The sequence below is a fragment of the Hylobates moloch genome, unplaced genomic scaffold, assembly GCF_009828535.3.
Source record: "Hylobates moloch isolate HMO894 unplaced genomic scaffold, HMol_V3 SCAFFOLD_5, whole genome shotgun sequence".
NCBI lineage: Eukaryota > Metazoa > Chordata > Mammalia > Primates > Hylobatidae > Hylobates > Hylobates moloch.
This window is the reverse complement of record NW_026652280.1, coordinates 93,333,049-93,353,274: the sequence shown is the minus strand read 5'-3', so window position 1 is coordinate 93,353,274 and position 20,226 is coordinate 93,333,049. Positions and strand designations below refer to the sequence as shown.

The 20,226-nt window shown below is 38.5% G+C and overlaps 1 protein-coding gene across 32 annotated transcripts in view; it reads left to right on the top strand.

Moving 5' to 3' along the window:
- Positions 1-20,226, top strand: part of SLMAP (sarcolemma associated protein) — a 176,633-nt gene that overhangs the window by 129,293 nt on the left and 27,114 nt on the right. For all 32 annotated transcript variants that reach the window (XM_032755511.2, XM_032755512.2, XM_032153930.3 and 29 more), the window contains 3 exons: positions 5,392-5,451; positions 12,121-12,201; positions 12,481-12,540. In XM_032755511.2, coding sequence (XP_032611402.1) covers positions 5,392-5,451; positions 12,121-12,201; positions 12,481-12,540 — 201 coding nt within the window. The remainder of the gene's footprint in view (positions 1-5,391; positions 5,452-12,120; positions 12,202-12,480; positions 12,541-20,226) is intronic.

The window sequence follows — 20,226 nt, the reverse complement described above, 5'->3', positions numbered from 1 at the left end:
GATTGCTTGAGCTCAGGAGTTCGAGACCAGCTTGGGCAACATGGCGAAACCCCGTCTCTACAAAAAATGCAAAAAATCAGCCGGGCATGGTGGTGTGTACCTGTAGTTCCAGCTACTTGGGAGGCTGAGGTGGGAGGATGGCTTGAGCCCGGAAGGTGGACATTGCAGTGGGCAGAGATCACGCCACTGCACTCCAGCCTGGGTGATAGAGCCAGACCTTGTCTCAAAAAAAAAAATAAAAAAATAAAAGTCTCCCAACAAACTGCCACTGTGTGGCCCAGTGGGTGTAATAAGCCCATGCATGTAAGACTTTGTCAGCTTCTTATTGCCTCACCCTTGAATATGAAGAGAAAGCCAGGATCAGACTTTTGAGGAAATTCTTTCTTGACAGAGATCAAAACAAAAACAAAAACAAAACACACACACAGAAAAATGTGAGTAAGGAAGAAATAGGAAAAAGGTAAGAAGCAGAAACTTTTTTTTTTGAGACGGAGTTTCGCTCTTGTTGCCCAGGCTGGAGTGCAATGGCACAATCTTGGCTCACCACAACCTCCACCACCCAGGTTCAAGCAATTCTCCTGCCTCAGCCTCCTGAGTAGCTGGGATTACAGGCACCCACCACCACGCCCGGCTAAATTTGTATTTTTAGTAGAGACGAGCTTTCTCCATGTTGGTCAGTCTGGTCTCAAACTCCTGACCTCAGATGATGCCCGCCTTGGCCTCCCAAAGTGCTGAGATTACAGGCGTGAGCCACTGCGCCCAGCCAGCTTTTTTGTTGTTGTTGTTTTGTTTTGTTGTTGTTGTTTTGTTTTGTTTTGTTTTGAGAGAGAGTCTTGCTCTGTCGCCCAGGCTGGAGTGCAGTGGTGCGATCTCGGCTCACCACAACCTCCACCACCCGGGTTCAAGTGATTCTCCTGCATCAGCCTCCTGAGTAGCTGGGATTACAGGCACCCACCACCATGCCTGGCTAAATTTGTGTTTTTAGTAGAGATGGGGTTTCACCATGTTGGTCAGGGTGGTCTCAAACTCCCAACCTCAGGTGATCCGCCCGCCTTGGCCTCCCAAAGTGCTGGGATTACAGGCATGAGCCACTGCGCCCGGCCAGCTTGTTTTTGTTGTTGTTGATGTTTTGCTTTTTGGTTTTTGGTTCTTTTTTTTTTTTTTTTTTTTTTGAGACAGAGTCTTGCTCTGTCGACCAGGCTGGAGTGCAGTGGTGCGATCTTGGCTCACTGTAAACTCTGCCTGCCAGATTCAAGCGATTCTCCTGCCTCAGCCTCGTGAGTAGCTGGGATTACAGGCGCGCATCACCATGCCCAGCTAATTTTTGTATTTTTAGTAGAGACGGGGTTTCACCATGTCGGTCAGGCTGGTCTCGAACTCCTGACCTCGTGATCTGCCCACCTCGGCCTCCCAAAGTGCTGGGATTACAGGCATGAGCCACCACACCCAAGAAGCAGAAACTTTTTTAAAGGTATAGTTTTTTGTTTTTTTTTTTTTTGAGATGGAGTCTCGCTCAGTTGCCCAGGCTGGAGTGCAGTGGCGTGATCTCGGCTCACTGCAACCTCCACCACCCGGGCTCAAGCGATTCTCCTGCCTCAGCCTCCTGAGTAGCTGGGATTACAGGTGCCCGCCACCTGGCTAATTTTTGTATTTTTAATAGAACCGGGTTTTCACCATGTTGGCCAGGCTGGTCTCGAACTCCTGACCTCAGGTTATCTACCCGTCTTGGCCTCCCAAAGTGCTGGGATTACAGGCATGAGCCACTGCACCTGGTTTAAAAGTATAATTTTTGAAGTTTTATGGATGAAGCAAGATAAAGATGGTATTTTTTAAAGGAGCAAAGTGCAAATAGAATTTTTGAAAGCTAAAAATATGATACCAGATTTTTAAAAACTGTAGGAAGATTGAGGAGAAAGTAGAGGAAATGTCCCAGAAAATATATGAAAAAGGCAAGAGTTTTTTTTTTTCAAGAGGGAGAATTAAAGAAAATTTGAGGTTTAATCCTAGAGATCTAATATCTTAATAATGAATTCCAGAGGGGGAGAATAAGGGGGAGAGAGAGAATGGAATAATTTACCAATTAATTAGAATACAAGATAATTCCCCAGAAGTGAAAGATATGAGCTTATAAACTGAAAAAAAAATGCACCGAGTACTTAGCACAATATATTTTAAATGACCACACACTAAGCCAGACACAGAATGTCATGTGTTATATTGTTTTATTTATATGAAATATCTAGAACAGGTAAATCCATAGAGATAGCAAGCAGATGTGGGACTGCCAGGGACTGGTGAGGTGGAGGTGGGGAGTAAATGCTTAATGGGTATAGGGTTTTTGTTTGGGTAATGAAAATGTTTTGGAACTAGGCACAACATAGTGAATATACATTGTTCATATGGTTGTTTTATGTTATGTGAATTTCACCTCATTTAAGAAAAGAAGAAAAAAGAGACTACACACTGAGTAATATGAAATTTAAGAGCATCAGGAATAAAGAGAAGATTCCGAAACCTTCTAGAGAGAAACAAAGGATATCATATAGTCATAATAAGCTAAATTTATAATATAGTAATAAATAAGCCATGAGATTTTTTTTTTTTTTTTTTTTGAGTTTCGCTCTTGTTGCCCAGGCTGAAGTGCAATGGCATCATCTTGGCTCACCTCAATCTCCGCTTCCTGGGTTGAAACAATTCTCCTGCCTCAGCCTCCTGAGTAGCTGGGATTATAGGCCTGCGCCACCACATCTAGCTAATTTTGGGGTTTCTCCATGTTGGTCAGGCTGATCTCGAGCTCCCGACCTCAGGTGATCCGCCCACCTCGGCCTCCCAAAGTGCTGGGATTACAGGCATGAGCCACCATGCCCAGCCAAGCCACGAAATCTTAACGGCTCAACTAAACAAACATTTATTTCTCATTCACGCTACATGTCCATGGTGAGGAAGACCACTCTGCTCCATATTGTCACTCAGAGATCTAGACAGATGGAGTCTTTACTATCTTATGATGTTGCTGTCTCAACACACAGCTTCTAGAGTTCCTGTGGTGGGATAAGGTGTAAAAAACTTACACTTTCTCTTAAATGCTTTGGCCCTGGCTAGCATCAGTCCTATGAATCTTCCTCAGTGCTAGGGAGTGGGATGTGCAGTCCTCCCTGATGCCCAAACAGAACGGGCAAACCAGATATTGCTGAGCGTAAGAAATCCGTACTATGTTTACTGAGGAACAGGATTCAGGCTGTATTAGACTCACCTTCTGGTTGGAAGCTGGAAGACAATGGAACAATGCTTTCAAAATTCTGATGCAAAAGTATTTCCTGTAGATTTGTGTATCTAGTCAAAGCATCAATCACATGTGAAGGTAGAATGCTAACATTTTCAGAGAAGCAAAATCACAAAGTATTTACCTTCTGTCCACCCCTTTTCAGGAAGTTATAAGAGGATATGTTATAGTAAAACAAAGGAATAAAACAGAAAGAGGAAGATGGGGATATATAATGTGATAAATTACTTGGTGTGTTTGACAGTATTGAAAGTTGTATGGTTCTGTGAGAACTTGGGCTATGTTTGAGATATATAAAAATTAATAAAACAAAAAAATGAAGCATTATAAATTCTGAGTATACTGAAGGCCATACAAGAAAGGAAATATAATTATAGCATACTATATGACTCATATAAAATAATTTTTCAATATAAATGCTGATTATAGGCCAGGCGCAGTGGTTCATGCCTGTAATCCCAGCACTTTGGGAGGCTGAGGCGTGTGGAGGTCAAGAGATCAAGACCATCCTGGCCAACATGGTGAAACCCCGTCTCTACTAAAAATACAAAAATTAGCTGGGTGTGGTGGTGCGCACTCGTAGTCCCAGCTACTCGGGAGGCTGAGGCAGGAGAATCATTTGAACCTGGGAGGCAGAGGTTGCAGTGAGCTGAGATTGTGTCACTGCACTCCAGCCTGGCGACAGAGTGAGACTCTGTCTCAAAGAAAAAAAAATACTGATTATAGATTGACAAAATGCAACTCTTGAGGATGGTAGTAGAAAATGGCAAAACTTAACCATGTAAAATAGATTGTCAATAAATATCTAAAATGGAAAAATAAAAAACCAATGTATTATTTAGAAATATAAATGTAAATATCAGAAGAAATGGCTAAAAGTTGTAGGAAGTGAATTTTAGGAATGGAGTGAAGTAGGACAGAGGACAGGTAGGACAACTTACATTATACATCTTAATCAGAATCTGTTACTTTCAGTTTTTTTTTTGAGATGGAATCTCGCTGTGTCGTACAGTGGCGCCATCTCTGCTCACTGCAAGCTCCACCTCCCAGGTTCACACCATTCTCCTGCCTCAGCCTCCCGAGTAGCTGGGACTACAGGCACCTGCCACCACGCCCGGCTAATTTTTTGTATTTCCAGTAGAGACAGGGTTTCATCATGTTAGCCAGGCTGGTCTCTATCTCCTGACCTCTTGATCCACCACCTCGGCCTCCCAAAGTGCTGGGATTACAGGCATGAGCCACCATGCGCAGCCCCTGTTTCTGATTTTAAAAAGGCAGAGACAAAGTTCCACATACTGCAAAGAGCCTATGAGAAATGAAAATTAAGAAAAGGAGCCATGGGCATTGGAAGACTAGAGGCTATAATGATATTGGAGCAGTTTCAATGGTTGAGTGGTGGGTGTGGACCAAGTTGCAGTTGGTTGTAAAGCAAGAGAATAGAAAATTTTCTTCACATATATTGCAAATGAATAAATTGAAGGAGACCAACTGACATATAGGAGTAAATAAGGGGACACAGAATAGATATATCCTCTTCAATGAAATGTGGAATATGAAAATATGACTTTAAATTATAAAAAAGTAGCATTATACATTTACAGAGAATCCCCCATAAAACACAACAAAAATTTTTTATTTCTTTGAATAGCTTTTCTAAAATGATTCATTTACTGAAATACATTATATAGGCATCTCTGCTGAATTATGTCAGCAGGGAACAGTAAACTATCGGTATAACTTAATTTTTATTACTTCTTCATTTGAATAAATACCTTTTCATAAATCTTTTATTTTAACTTAATAGCCTGATCTAAAGAGGATTGCTTTATTTCTTCTGAGCCCTTTTTATAAAAAGATCTAGGCTTTTAAAATAAGGTGAAAATAAAAGGCGAATTGTCTGCCTGCCCCTAGTTTTCTGCATTAACGTGATTGCTCGTCATAGTTCCAGTTCTCTTAGTTCTCCTTCCAGATTCAAGTTTTTATTCAAGCTTGGTCATAGGAGTAATGTTATCATCTTTAAATTTGGTCATGGAATGTGTTACACTGCCCAGCTCAGGGAAATGCTGCTCAGTTTGGGCTTGGATGGTAACGTTTATTTTCCTTGGCAGAGAAGCTGATCGTTGAAGGGCATCTAACCAAAGCAGTAGAAGAAACAAAGCTTTCAAAAGGTTTGTTTTCTGTTTTTTCTATGTTTTTTGACAGTTCTTTTGGATAATGAAGGTTAGTGTATATTTTCAAGGTTATAGTATTTTAACCATCAGTTTACTTCTTATAGCTCACAAAATAGCAAGCCAGTAACAGTATCAGATAATATATAAAATAATTAGACTTCTGTTTTAAGAAAGGTATCATAACTGGAATGTGTCTTTTTAAGTGGATGTATATTTATGGTTTTTTGAATGTTAGTACTTGATATAGGTTTCTTTAGGTATTAAAGATTTGTTGCAATCTCTCTCACTTCCAGCATTAATTTCAGCTTTGATCTCAAATTTTAATCAAACACAATGTAAATCGTTTGTGATACAACTTAAGTGAAACATGCTTGCGGTTCTATTTTGGGGGTTACTGTACCTTTAAAATATCTTATGATGTTTAATATTTCCTTAATTTTTGGCATCTCAGTTTGATTTAAACAAAATTAATGACTTTTGTGAATGTAGAATCTTCTTGTATTTTATGAGTAGTCCAGTAATTGCCCAAAGTAGTTTATTGTGTTAATTCTGTTACAATTGTCAGAGAAGAAAAGTGAGTTTTAAAGCACCATATTGTTAAGTCACTTTTATACATAGGGAAATAAGGCAAATAAATTTGGTGGCGTGTTTTATCATAGTAGAACTTTCATTAGACTATACCAGTATAAAATTTAAAACTAGATTCACAGTCCTTTTGGCCAGTTAAAACATTGAGTTACAAAAGTTTGAGATACTTAATTTTAGTACATTCTATTTTATTAAAGTAACTGGATTCATTTGGCTTTTTAACCATTTAAGAGGATGGTGTTATTTCAAATATCTCGTGGTTTCCATTCTGAATTTTGTGCACCACAGATGCCATATTTGGGGAAAAAATGCATAGAATATGCATCATTAATATTGTTCTGGCAAACAGGCATTGAGTTTCAGAACAGTGAACTATTTTTAGTACATATGGCAATTTTTTTCACCTTATTAAAGTGAGATGAGAACAGACCTTAAAATAGCTTTTACCTCACCATCCAAATACCTATTCAGATTAGTTGGTTGAATAGCCAGCACTTTGAAGTAGAGCCTTAGGAAAAAAAAACCCAATGCTTCTTTAATTAAAATATCTTGCTATCTTAGCACTTATATTTAATGCATTCTAAATTAGAAAATATTTTCTTGAAATTATGTTGTGTCATTATTGGAAAAGTTTTGTGCATTCCTGATTTCCCCTTTTAATTTATTGTTTTTATCTTATTGATACATAATGTGTATATTTTCAGGATATGTTTTATAGTTTGATACATTCATTTAATGTATAAAGATCAAATCAGGGTAATTAGAATATCATCACTTTAAATATTTATCTTTGTATGATTTCCTTTTAAACCTGGCTATAAACTGTTTATTGGAAGTTTTAAAGAGGATGCCTTTTGATCCAGCAATTCCACTTTTGGGTTTTTAACTCTTTTTTTTTCTTTTTTTTTTTTTCTTGTGATGGAGTTTCGCTCTTGTTGCCCAGGCTGGAGTGCAGTGGCACAATCTCAGCTCACTGCAACCTCCACCTTCTGGGTTCAAGTGATTCTCCTGCCTCAGCCTTCTGAGTAGCTGGAATTATAGGCGCATGCCACCATGCCCGGCTAATTTTGTATTTTTAGTAGAGAATGAGGTTTCACCATGTTGACCAGGCTTGTCTCAAACTCCTGACCTCAGGTGATCCACCTGCCTTGGCCTCCCAAAGTGCTGGGATTACAGGCATGAGCCACCATGTCTGGCCTGGGTTTTTAATCTTAAAGAACAAATTGGACTAATGAGCAAGAATATTTGTTTCAGTGTTGTTTAAAAGCAACAAGAGGAAAGCATTAGGGTCCATTAATAAGGGTATTTATTAAATAAATTATGGCAAATAAGTCCACGTAAATGAATAGAATATATTCTTTAAGAATAATACAAATATAAGTTTTAAATACTCAGGGATTTTTCTATCAGTAGTGAACATTTTACTAGCACCTTTCACAGTTAATATGCAAAGATATGCTAATCCTTGTAACAAACTAGATGGCTGAAATAAGTTACGTTTTAAATCGAGCTATAAAGTGTTTTCTTTTGGATTTGGCTAAATTGTCTTTAATTGGGGATGTTTTTGGTGGAATTTTCTTGTTTGGATTGAAAATATCAATTGCCATAAATGAACAATTACCAACTGTTACCAGTCTTACCTCTTCTCTTACCTCTAGAAGATGTATCACCTAATGCAAAATGTGCTTTCTGTTTAATCTCTAACTCAACTTGCAGTCATTACATGTCTATATATAGCTTTGGAGGTAGAAGTAGAAAGAATATATGTAGATAATTCTACCACTAACTAGCTGTACCCCCTCAGGCAACTTCAGTTCTTTAAACCTCAGTTCCCTCACTTGTAAAGTGAGATTGACAAAATGTGAGCCACCACTCATGGTATTGTGTTTCATTCTTGAATAGATTTGATTTGCCTCTATATAACTATAGTATCAGGACACAACATTGAGGATCCATGACTTGACTTGCGAAAAACTTGCTTTCTGGCCCACGTGGGTGACTCACACCTGTAATCCCAGTACTTTGGGAGGCCAAGATAAGAGGATCTCTTGAGCCCAGGAGTTCGAGACCAGCCTGGGCAACATAGCAAGACATTGTCTCTTAAAATGCACACACATACACACAAGTACACACACACACACACAAACTTGCTTTCTTTTTTTTTTTTTTTTTTGGAGATGGAGTCTCACTCTGTCGCCCAGGCTGGAGAGCAGTGGCGCAATTTCGGCTCAGGAGTTCAAGACCAGCTTGGGCAACATAGCAAGACACTGTCTCTTAAAACACACACACGCGCACACACACAAACTTGCTTTCTTTTTTTTTTTTTTTTTTTTGGAGATGGCGTCTCGCTCTGTCGCCCAGGCTGGAGTGCAGTGGCGCGATCTCGGCTCATTGCAAGCTCTGCCTCTGGGGTTCACGCCATTCTCCTGCCTCAGCCTCCCGAGTAGCTGGGACTACAGGTACCCACCACCACGCCCGGCTAATTTTTTGTAGTTTTAGTAGAGATGGGGTTTCACTGTGTTACCCAGGATGGTCTCGATCTCCGACCTCTTGATCCGCCTGCCTCGGCCTCCCAAAGTGCTGGGATTACCAAACTTGCTTTCTTATTCAGAGTAGATATATGCTTTCAATCATCCTTTAAAAAAAAAAAAATACCTACTATGTACTAGGCACTGTTCTGTGCACTGGGAATATAGCAGTTACTGAAACAGACATTCCAGCCTGGGCAACATAGGGAGACCCTATCTCTTCAAAAAAATAAAATAAAAAATTAGCCAGATATGGTGGTGCACATCTGTGGTCCCAGCTACTCAGCAGGCTCAGGTGGGAGGATGGCTTGAACCCAGGAAGCGAAGGCTGCAGTGAGCTGCAGTTGTGCCACTGCACTCCAGCCTGGGCAACAGAGCAAGACCCTGTCTGAAAAATAAAAAAGAAAGAAAAGAAAAAAAAAAAAAAAAAAAAAAACAGTCAATCTCCGCCATCAGGGAATTACATTCCAATGAGATCTTGATGGAAAATTTGGCCTTACCTTTAAGGCAACTTTACCTTCCCAGCTAATACTCTAAATATAGAGTAAGAGTTCCTTCTAGGCTAGAAGAATACTTTTGCAAATATACTTCCTATTTACCTAATATTTTAATCCTAAAATTGCCAAAAATATTAAAATCAGGGAGAGCTGTTTTCCTGTTTTCCTTTTTGTTCTTCCAGAGTGGTTCCTGTTGTAACCATATATGGAGATTAGATGTATTAGCCTCTTTTATTTGAGAATGTAATTTTGTGATCAAAACTAGAACATTCAGAAATGTCTGATTTTAGCATACTATGAATGCAGCAGCGGTCACAGATTAGATTCCCATGGGCCTCCATGACCAGTGACTTCACTTCTAATCTAAGTTCCCCCGTCGCTAAGCAGTTGACCTTTGACTACAATGGCAGTGAGAAAAGAAGCAAAGACTTCTTGAAATTCATCACCCATTTCACAAGTTAAGCCACAAATTCTAGGGATATTCTTATATGGAATAGCCATAACAAGTTATATTTTAATGTTGTATTAAATATTTTGACAGTAATGGTTTTAGATGTGTTTCTAATTTCTTTCAAAATAGAAAATATATTTTAATTTCCTTGATTATAAAACAATATATATATCTACAAATTTTTCAGTGTATGACTGTGAAGTTAAAAAGTAAATGTCCACCATGTCCCTATCTCCAGAAATAACTAATGATGTCTCTGTTGTAGATCCTTCCAGACCTTGAATAAATATATGCAATTAAAAATTCATAGATAAATGTATAACTATTTTTAATCTACTGGGGTCATATTATACATACTGCTCTTTATTAGGCTTTTTACTTAGTAGTAAATATATCTTGAATAGTTGTCATTCCATAATACATGTATTTCATTTTCCCATAATGAACAATACTTCAGTGAGCATTATGTATCCCATATGTGCGGTGTTATTTCCTTTAGGAAAAGTACTAGAAGTGGGCATGCACGTACAAACAGTGAAATCAGGTCTGTAACATTATAAAAATATATGCTTTATAAATGTATAATCTCACTAAGGGAAGAAGATATATACACATACACAGAAATAATACAAAATAGAGTATGATTAATTGAGGAAACAAAAGACACAGAGAAGATACAATTAAAAGGAGCACCATGGTGGAGAAATGAAGACTTCCTTAGAGTTGATGGGACTTAAACTGTATATTACAGAATGAATAGGCCAAATAGAGAAAATGGCTGTTTTGAGGTTAGGGAAATATTAAGTCAAGCAAATAATTGCAGGACACAATGCAGGCATGTACCAGCCCTATAAAGAAGCTAGCATGACCAGAGCAGAGCTCCTGTGGGAAATAAGGTAGGGACCAGATTACGGCTAAATTCTGCTATGTAAAGCTTGACTGAGGCCTTATGGAGAATGGGGAGATAGGATTCCCATATAGGATTTCATTCAGAGAAATGACATTTTCTGCAAATGCTCTACCCTAAAGAATGCCATAGGCCAGATGTGGTGGCTCACACCTGTAATTCTAGCACTTGGGAGGCTGAGGTGGGAGGATTACATGAGCCCAGGAGTTCAAGACTAGCCTGGGCAATGTAGTGACACCCCCTCTAAAAAAAAAAAAAAAAGAAAGGAATTCCATAGTATATACAGATGTGCCATTACAGATGAGGATCTGGGGCCTAATTAATTGCCAGTCATCTTTAATAAACGTTGGGCCTATAGTTAGGATTTCTGAGGACAATTCTTTGAAAATTAGGCCTAAAATGTCTTCATTGGACCAGGCAGAAGACCTCTTGTAAATAATTTCAAAACTCTTTCTTTCTGACCTCTTGTAAATAATTTCAAAACTCTTTCTTTCTTTCTTTCTTTCCTTTTCTTTTCTTTTCTTTTCTTTTCTTTCTTTCGAGACAGAGTCTTGCTCTGTCACCCAGGCTGGAGTGCAGTGGCACAATCTCGGCTCACTGCAACCTCCACCTCCCGGGTTCAAGCAATTCTCTGCCTCAGCCTCCTGAGTAGCTGGGATTACAGGTGCCCAGCACCATGCCCAGCTAATTTTTTGTATTTTTAGTAGAGATGGGGTTTCACCATCTTGGCCATGCTGGTCTTGAACTCCTGACCTCGTGATCCATCCACTTCGGCCTCCGAAAGTGCTGGGATTACAGGCGTGAGCCACTGCGCCTGGCCCTAAACTTTTTAAAAAGTTTTTTTCTTGGCCAGGTGCAATGGCTCATGCCTGTAATTCTAGTGCTTTGGGAGGCTGAGATGGGAGGATCAGTTTAGCCCAGGAGTTTGAGACCAGCCTAGGCAACATAGCAAGACCTCATCTCTACTAAAAATTTTAAAAAGATATCTGGGTATAGTGGCATGGTCCTGAAGTCCCAGCTACTCGGGGGGCTGAGGCAGGAGGATATCTTGAGCCCAGGAGGTCAAGGTTGTAGTGAGCTGTGTTTGTCCCACTGCACTCCAGCCTGGACAACAGAGCAAGACCCTGTCTCAAAAAAAAAAAAAAGTTTTTTCTTACTGTGATTCAGGGGCAGTTATCTTTAGAAATAAAAGGCTGTTAATTTTCTTATTTTAAGTGGCACTTTTTTATAAGAACTGATCGTGGTTTTTTTAAGAGTTTTATTATTTGAGTACAAATCTTACTAAAGCAGCCTTCTTACTAGTGTTTTTATGTAACAGAGCCTTTTCCTTTAATCATCTTTATACAGTGTCCACATTGTCCTGGGAATTGTACTATATTTGTTGCAGTTCTTTGAATACTTTAGCAAAGCTTGCTTCGTTTTTGTTTCCAGTTGGCAAGTGGACAGCCTTGAACAAAAGCCCCAGCCCTCAGCAAAGCAGACATGATCCACATTATAATTTAATATGAGCTACGTGTAATAACCAGCATTCCATTTTGGACAAGGGTGGTGAAGAAGTAAGAGATTCGGTGACCTGACCTATTTTAAAAGTACTTTGCGTACCTGTAGATTTTGAGCATTCATAGCCTGAAGCAGTTTTATTGATATAAGATATTTAACTGTAATAAGATTTTACTTTTATTTTTTTCTTGGTAGAAAATCAGACAAGAGCAAAAGAATCTGATTTTTCAGATACTCTGAGTCCAAGCAAGGAAAAAAGCAGTGACGACACTACAGGTGAGTTTTAACCTAATGTTTACAGACCTGCAGCTGTTAATGGCAGTTTAGTTATATAGGTTAATGTGGGTGGAGATTTCAAAGTATATGTTTGGGGGAAAAAAATGCTTCCATTTATCAAGTCATCCCCTTTGAATGTTGGATATTTTGTTAAAACTACTTTCAACTACCCAAATATAATAGCTGTATCAATTCCAGTTGTTTATTTTGATAACAATAGCTTGCTGATAGATCTGAATACTGTCTGTAATTATATACGTATTTTTTTCCTCTCTGTAGATGCCCAAATGGATGAGCAAGACCTAAATGAGCCTCTTGCCAAAGTGTCCCTTTTAAAAGGTACTTTAACATGTTTTTATGACATCGTAAACCAGGGTATCAAATCACCCTTTGCCATAAAATCTGTTCTAGATATTATGTGAAGTTTTAATTTTTAGTTAAGAGATTAAGATAGGTTCTGTAAAGTAGCAGGAACTAAAAATTTAAAGTTTTGGTGTTTATACCCAATATTTCAAACAATTGTTGAATAATTTGGATCAGTCAAGATTATGAGGGACAAAGTGTTAAGTGGTAGAATATGAAATGCAGCTGTGCTTTTTGTTTACCCTTGTGTCTCTAATAGGAATTTATTAGCACTTTTAACATAATTAGAATAACGTGAAAATCTTAACTTTCTTGAAAGACTCACCGGTTTGCTCTGTTATCATATGGTAACAGTTGTAAACTTCCTTATTTTCTGGTCTTCTTCATCTTCTAGTAAATATCCCCAGGTTCTTATGACACTCTTCTAGAAATTTGGGGCTAATAAATTTTAGATGGATGGCCAGGTGTAGTGGCTCACGCCTGTAATCCCAGCACTTTGGGAGGCCGAGGCAGGCGGATCACCTGAGGTCAGGAGTTCGAGACCAGCCTGACCAACATGGAGAAACCCTGTCTCTACTAAAAATACAAGATTAGCCGGGTGTGGTGGTGCATGCCTGTAATCCCAGCTACTCGGCTGAGGCAGGAGAATTGCTTGAATGCAGGAGGCAGAGGTTGTGATAAGAGGTCATGCCATTGCACTCCAGCCTGGGCAATAAGAGCAAAACTCCGTCTCAAAAAAAAAAAAGAAAGAAAGAAATTTTAGATGTTGATAAGATAAGTAATGCATGTAATTAACTCTTTGTCTCACCTCTAAATAGGAAGTACATTTATTTCTTGATATTTACTTGTTTAAAATAAAGTGGGTAGAAAATAAATCAGCATTTATAAAAATGTTTTTAAAATAAAGTTCCTTGGGGATGGTTTACTGGAAAATTGTCAACATTCAGTCTCTTTTATGTTGCCTTATTGTACACAAGAAAAATTGACATATGTTGTAAGTTCAGCCCAGTGGGTTAATTAAAAATGTTGGTAGTGGTGTACTAACACCAGGCAGCTCTCTGGGATCACAGTGACAGTAGCAGCCTGTGGAAATTTCTCTTTGTGGAAGTGCCTATTTTTCTGGCTGGACTAATAGGGAATCTCCTTGTCCAGACCCCGAGCTTTGGGATTATATAAGGAAGAAGCACTCTTACTGATTTGTACTCTTCTTACGTGATCTTTGTTGTTGATAAGACATGCTTTTTTTCTAATGTCATAATAATAGATATAAGTTAATGTTGGTGTGATCCAGAACTCTCATTTCAGAAATGCAATACCATTATTGTGTAAAATGTAGTTACTGATACTGAAAGAATGCCAGACCCTATGGGCCTTTATGGGAACATGGAGAAAAAAGAAGGGAGGTAAATGAGTAATGAACACACCCATACAAAAGTAGCCCTTTTTATGGTCTTTTGCACTACAGAACTCTCCCAGAAATCTTTTTTCTTTTTTTTTTTCTTTTTGTAGGTACATAGTAGGTGTATATATTTATGGGGTACATGAGATGTTTTGGTACAGGCATTCAGTGTTCCAGAAATCTTTTCAATAGCCAACTTAAGATTGATTATAGTGTTTATGATTGCATTAATTGTATTCAACTATTATTAGTGCTTTTGTGATTTTTGTCAGTCTGTTTTAGATTTGATTTTTATCCCATTGCCTACCACAATGCAGGTATTCAGTAAAACTCAGATATTTGATGAATTAATTGATAATGGACTTCTTACATTAAAATTATAAAGCCACAAGAGCATTAGGAAAGTAACACTAGCCACAAAGCTAAGAGCCAAAGAACTCTGGGTTCAGTCATAGGTTTGCCATTTATTTGTAATATGTCCTTGGCAAATTGCTTAACCCCTCTGTGATTCAGGCTTTTTTCATGTATTAGACTGGCAAAAACCAACTTTATAGGATTATTGTGAAGACCGAATGAAAGAGTGTGCATGGACCACTTACCATGGTGTTGGAAACATAAAATGTTAACCACCATAATGAAGACACTGATCATGATGATGATGGTGATTGATAAAAGCAGACCTATCTGTTGAAGGACTCTGAGTAACTCCATATGAATTGAATAAGATTGTGGAGTTTTAAAATTGTTTCCTACAGTATTTAGGAACAAGGATTTGTCTGTGATGGATTTTTTCTAATTAGTAATGCATTTATTTGTTTGTTACTTGCCAGATAATCAGGAAAAAATATTTTTAATCCGTGAGTACCACCAAACAGTATCTATAAAAGTACTCACAATATAGCCTGGGAAGTCAGACTTACGGAACAGGAAATGAAAGGGGAAGATGTAGGAAAAAGATTGGAAAATACAAGATGCATGTGGAGCGGGGGAGGGGGGCCTGTGTGCAGATGCTATTAGTAATTGCTTCAGGTGCCATTGATGAAGATGGGTCAGAGTTTCCCTAACCTTGCTTTACGTTAAGGTGAAAGAACTTCTAAAACGTTTCTTTACATTTCTGTATGATTGCCAACTTTTTGGTTAATGAAGTAATATCTTTATAAATATCTGCTGAAAGATTTTGTGGCTTGATTTTATTTTGGCTTGATTTTATTTTTATGAATTTTTTTACTCGTTTTGTTTTGTTTTTAGAGACAGGGGTCTGCTAAGTTGGTCAGGTTGGTCTTGAACTTCTGAGTTCAAGCGTTCCTCTCACCTCAGTCTCCTACCTCAGCCTCCCAAGTAGCTGGGACTACAGGCATGCACCACCCTACCCGACTTGTTTACTCTTTCACTTTGTTTCTCTTTCTCTCTCTGTCTGTCTCTCTTTTTTGCAGCTTGATTTTAAGAACAGACTGTTAAGTCAGTCAGTGATTGGATGTAAAGAAAAATCACCTAGGTAGAAGGAGGCATATTTTAGAAGAGTCTCCAAGAGATAATTATCGTAGCCCTTTACGGTCATTATTGTTTTTCTTTTGTAAAGTTTCTCTTGTAAGAGTTTTACAAATTCTTAAAAATGATGTATTACTGGTACTTTTTAGAAACATTTATGTTATGCTTGATTATGTGTGGTTATGGTTTGTATCTGTATGATTAGGTTCAATAGACTGACATCATTTTCTCTTAAAAGTATAAATTACTAAACCACAGTGTTGACCTTTAGAGCTATATAAAGAAGCTACATATAAGTAGCCTCTTTATTTTCCTCATTCAAACTCTGTGCCTGACTTCCTGAACCATTATTTTCAAGTTTTTTTCCCCCTTTTTAAAAAATAGCCAGTCTGTTTATTTAGATTTATTGTGTACGACTTGTCACATTAGTCAGCTAGGAAAAGGAAAATAATAATAAACATTCATTATGAGACAAAATGATGATAGCAGTAGTACCTTTTCCCTGATATAGTAATCATTTCTATCTATTTAGTTACTTTTAAATGAGAAATAAGTTGATCAAACCATGTTTTCTGTATGCTTGAAACCATCTCCGATAAAACATTTTTTAAAAATTGGAATTCACTTCAAATCATGTCTGTTGCAAATTTGCTCTATTTGGGGAACCTTGCCAGGGACTGCAGTGGTTTTAAAGTCTAGTAAGACTGTCGGGCCGGACGTAGTGGCTCATGCCTGTATTCCCAACACTTTGGGAGGCTGAGGCGGCCTGATCACTTGAGCCCAGGAGTTTGAGACCAGCCTGGGCAACATGGCAAAATCCCATCTCTACAAAAATTAGCCAGGCATGGTGGTGCATGCCTTTAGTCTCAGCCACTCAAAAGGCTGAGGTTGGAGGATCACTTGAGCCCAGAAGGCAGAGGTTGCAGTCAGCCCAGATCGTGCCACTACACTCTAGCCTCGGTGACAGAGCAAGACTCTGTCTCAGAAACAAAAGCAAAAATCTATCCTCGGGATTTAAGGAATTTCAAGGCAAATTAGTGATCGTACATTTTTTAAAACTTTGTATTTTCCTTATGCCTCAACATCCCCACAAACAGGCCGTGAACACTCTGCCCTGGCAACCAGATGCACCAGTATGATAAGGCTGGTCCCTGCCACAAGTTCCTCTTCATATCCTTCCCTGACAGTGGCCTAGTGAAATTTAACGAAATCACCTCATGCCTTTTGTTTGAGTATCCTGACCCCCAATACAAGCATTTGCCTACAGGTCCTCACTCTATCAGTTATACCTATTTGGCTGAACCCATTCTTTGGGCTCCTCCCAAAGAGGAGGATGTACACTGCATGGTGTACATTGCCTCCCTCTCTAGGACCTTTGAGTATAATAAATACTTTAATTTCATTTGCCTCTTCAAGTATAATTCCCACAGCTATGTTGGAGTGATCCTTGAGGACCCCACAGGGAAACTTACTCCCTCCTCCATTTACCACACAGAGAGGTATAGATGATAAGCTGATTATTGGTGGTTGTTGCCATCAGGAGTCAGAGAGAATGCCCAGGGTTTTTTTTGTGTGTTTGTTTGTTTCGGAGGATAGGGAAGAAAGGGATTTTGAGTTTCATGGGACAAGAGTCATTTGAGATGACTCTATAAATAGTGTGTCTTACCATATGTGATATATTCAGTGATTAAGAGAAACTAAACCTAAATCTGATCAAGACTCTAGCTTCAACTGCCAATTTGCAGGACATACAAAGAACTAGGGACTTATTCTAAATGATGTGATGGGGATACAACCAGCAAAATCCAGAATGTGGAAGATTCTACAGGACACACAACCCAGTTTCTTTAGCAATTAAATTGGAAGGGGAAAAAAAGGAAAGGGGATGAGGGAAATCCTATAAATTAAAAGAGATTTAAGAGTTATGTCTGCCGGGCGTGGTGGCTCACACCTGCAATGCTAGCATTTCGGGAGGCCAAGGTGGACAGATCACTTGAGGTCAGGAGTTCGAAACTAGCTTGGCCATCATGGTGAAACCCTGTCTCTACAAAAAATAGAAAAAATTAGCTGGGCATGGTGGTGCACACCTGTAATCCCAGCTACTTGGGAGGCTGAGGCAGGAAAATCGCTTGAACCCGGGAGGCAGAGGTTGCAGTGACCCAAGATCATGCCACCACACTCCAGCCTGGGTGACACAGTGAGACTCCATCTCAAAAAAAAAAAAAAAGAGAGATGTCAACTAAATACAATATATGAACCTTGTATGAATCTTCAAACAATTCAACTGTGAAATAAATTTGGGACAATGGAAAATTTAATACTGACTGAATATCAAACAATTAAGAAATTGCTCATTTTTTTCCAGTGTGATCATAGTATTATAGATACTATTACTTTTTAGTCTTGTTCTTAAACATTTTATAGATTTTTTTATATTTACATCTATAAAATATTTTTAAATGGGTAGGATTACAAGAAGAGTAGATAAAAATACCGTCTTAGAAAAAGGAAATATTAAAAATCACAAGCTAGATCATATGGGTTTGGTTTGAGGATTGATAAGTATAATTAAAGTTTGTTCACATAATCCTTTGAGTGTTTTGTAAGATAGAGCGATCATTATAACAATTCAGTGGCTTCTGAGCACAGCAATGATATGATCAGATCTGTATTTTGGGGAGGTTTATTGAACGAACTGGAGTAGATAGAGGCTACAGGTAAGGCAGTCAAGAGGCTTAATCACTTGAGAGTCTGAACTAGGGTAATTACTATGGAAATTTCAGATAACAAAACCCACTTGGGGCCCTGTTATTCTTATCTTTTATCTCTCCCTTGGTAATCTTATCTAGAATCCATTGGCCTGAGACACTGAATATGGGAGAGAGATGGAAGTCAGCTATAACTCCAGCATTTGGCCCTGAGTGACTGAAAATTTAGAAATATTTATTTCTGGAAGAAAACGTGTCCTGGTGGTAGCTGTGATGGTTTTAATTTGGCACATGCTAAACAGGAAGAGTGACCATGGGCTTGCCTGGAACCATTTATGCTTATCGTCCCAGCATAATTATCATCAAAAGTGCTCTCTTTCATATTCAAAGCTGCCCCAATTTTATACGGTCACCCTAGGAACTGGAGATGCAGCTAGATGTGCAGAACAGAAACTAGAACCAACAAGTCATTTTCATTTATTTCTCAGATGTTTTATTGACCTGAGAGATACAGAGATAAGATACACAAGGAGGCTATAGACAGAAGATAGGAACCAGGTTTGGAAATTCTCTGCACTGGGGTGAACAGTGGTAGCAGAGGGAATTTCTAGTGAAAGAAAAGAACAGTGGTGAAAGTAAAAGAGCCAAAAAGATCCAGCTGTTGAGAAGGAACCTGGCAGTTCAGAAAGAGTGGCAAAGGGGTAAGAATTGACAATAAGAGGCTGCTACCTTAGGCTATTTGACATGGCCACACGTATCCACAATGGAAAGATGATCTTCCTGCATTGTGAAGGTTATTCTCATCAACCAAGCCTACAATGACTAGACATTCTAGAGGGAAGAGTGACGGCAGTGGAAAGAGGACATATCCACTTGCCAGATCACTTCTATCAGTTGATGACATGCCATATATTATGGCTAGATCAGCTTTCCACAAGCATGCACATGCAAAATAGAACTTGGGAAAAAAATCTTTGATTTGGCCCTTTACCAAGTGGATCAGTGCGTCAGAGTTTAGTTGAGCAAAGGTCAGAGTTTAAGTTGAATCTCCAGTCACTCTTTTGAAGATATTTGGTGATGCCAAATTTAATTCAGGATATTATGTAGGTAAGTATTTTGTCAGTTCATTAATAGTGTGAATTTACAGGATTTAGCCTTAGTCTGAGAAAAACTATTGGCCCAGACTATACACCAGGCAGTTCTAAAGATATACAATTCATGTTAAGGAAAAAACAGATTCTGTTAATCTTTACAACTTACATTACTCCTAAATAACATTTATTTCCATGTGACTTGCATGTCTAAATAAAATGAATTTGGCTTAGTAAGGCTTTCATTTATCTTCATCTAAACGCTTTTCCACCAGTACTCATCACAAGATTCCCCAAGGTTATGAAGCAGATTGATATAGAAACTCCATTTCTAGGACAAAAATGAGGCACCATGAGAATGGACCCAAGCCACAATAAACTAGTAATGCATTTTCCCACACAACCGTATAAAATACAGTGAGCCCTTGATCAACCTTTGCACAAAAAGAATTGCTAATTAAGTCTTTGATTTTTTAAAAAATGGCACTTGGCTTTCTAGAAAGAGGATCTGCACACTATTCGATTTGTTTGAATATAGTCAGATTTTTATGTCTGTGTTTATTAAGCTTAATTTGTGAAGATTTTTGGTCAGTATCTCCACTTCTATGATCAAACACTGTATGGAGTTCAAGACCATACAGTGGGCAACATAGTGAGACCCTGTCTCTACCAAAAAACTGAAAATCTTAGCCAGGCACAGTGGTGCATGCCTGTAGTCTGAGCCATTCTTGAGGCTGAGGTGTGAGAATCGCTTGAGCCCATGAGGTAGAGCCTGCAGTGAGTAGACATTGTGACACTGCGCTCCAGCCTGGCCAACAGAGCAGACCCTGTCTCGAAACAAAAGAAAACAAAACAAAGAACCAGTTGCAGACATGATAGCCTTTATGCTTAAATACCTCAGTATACATTTCTTATTTATCTTATGTAACCACCACACAATTCTCAAAATCAAGAAATTAACATGGGTACATTAAAG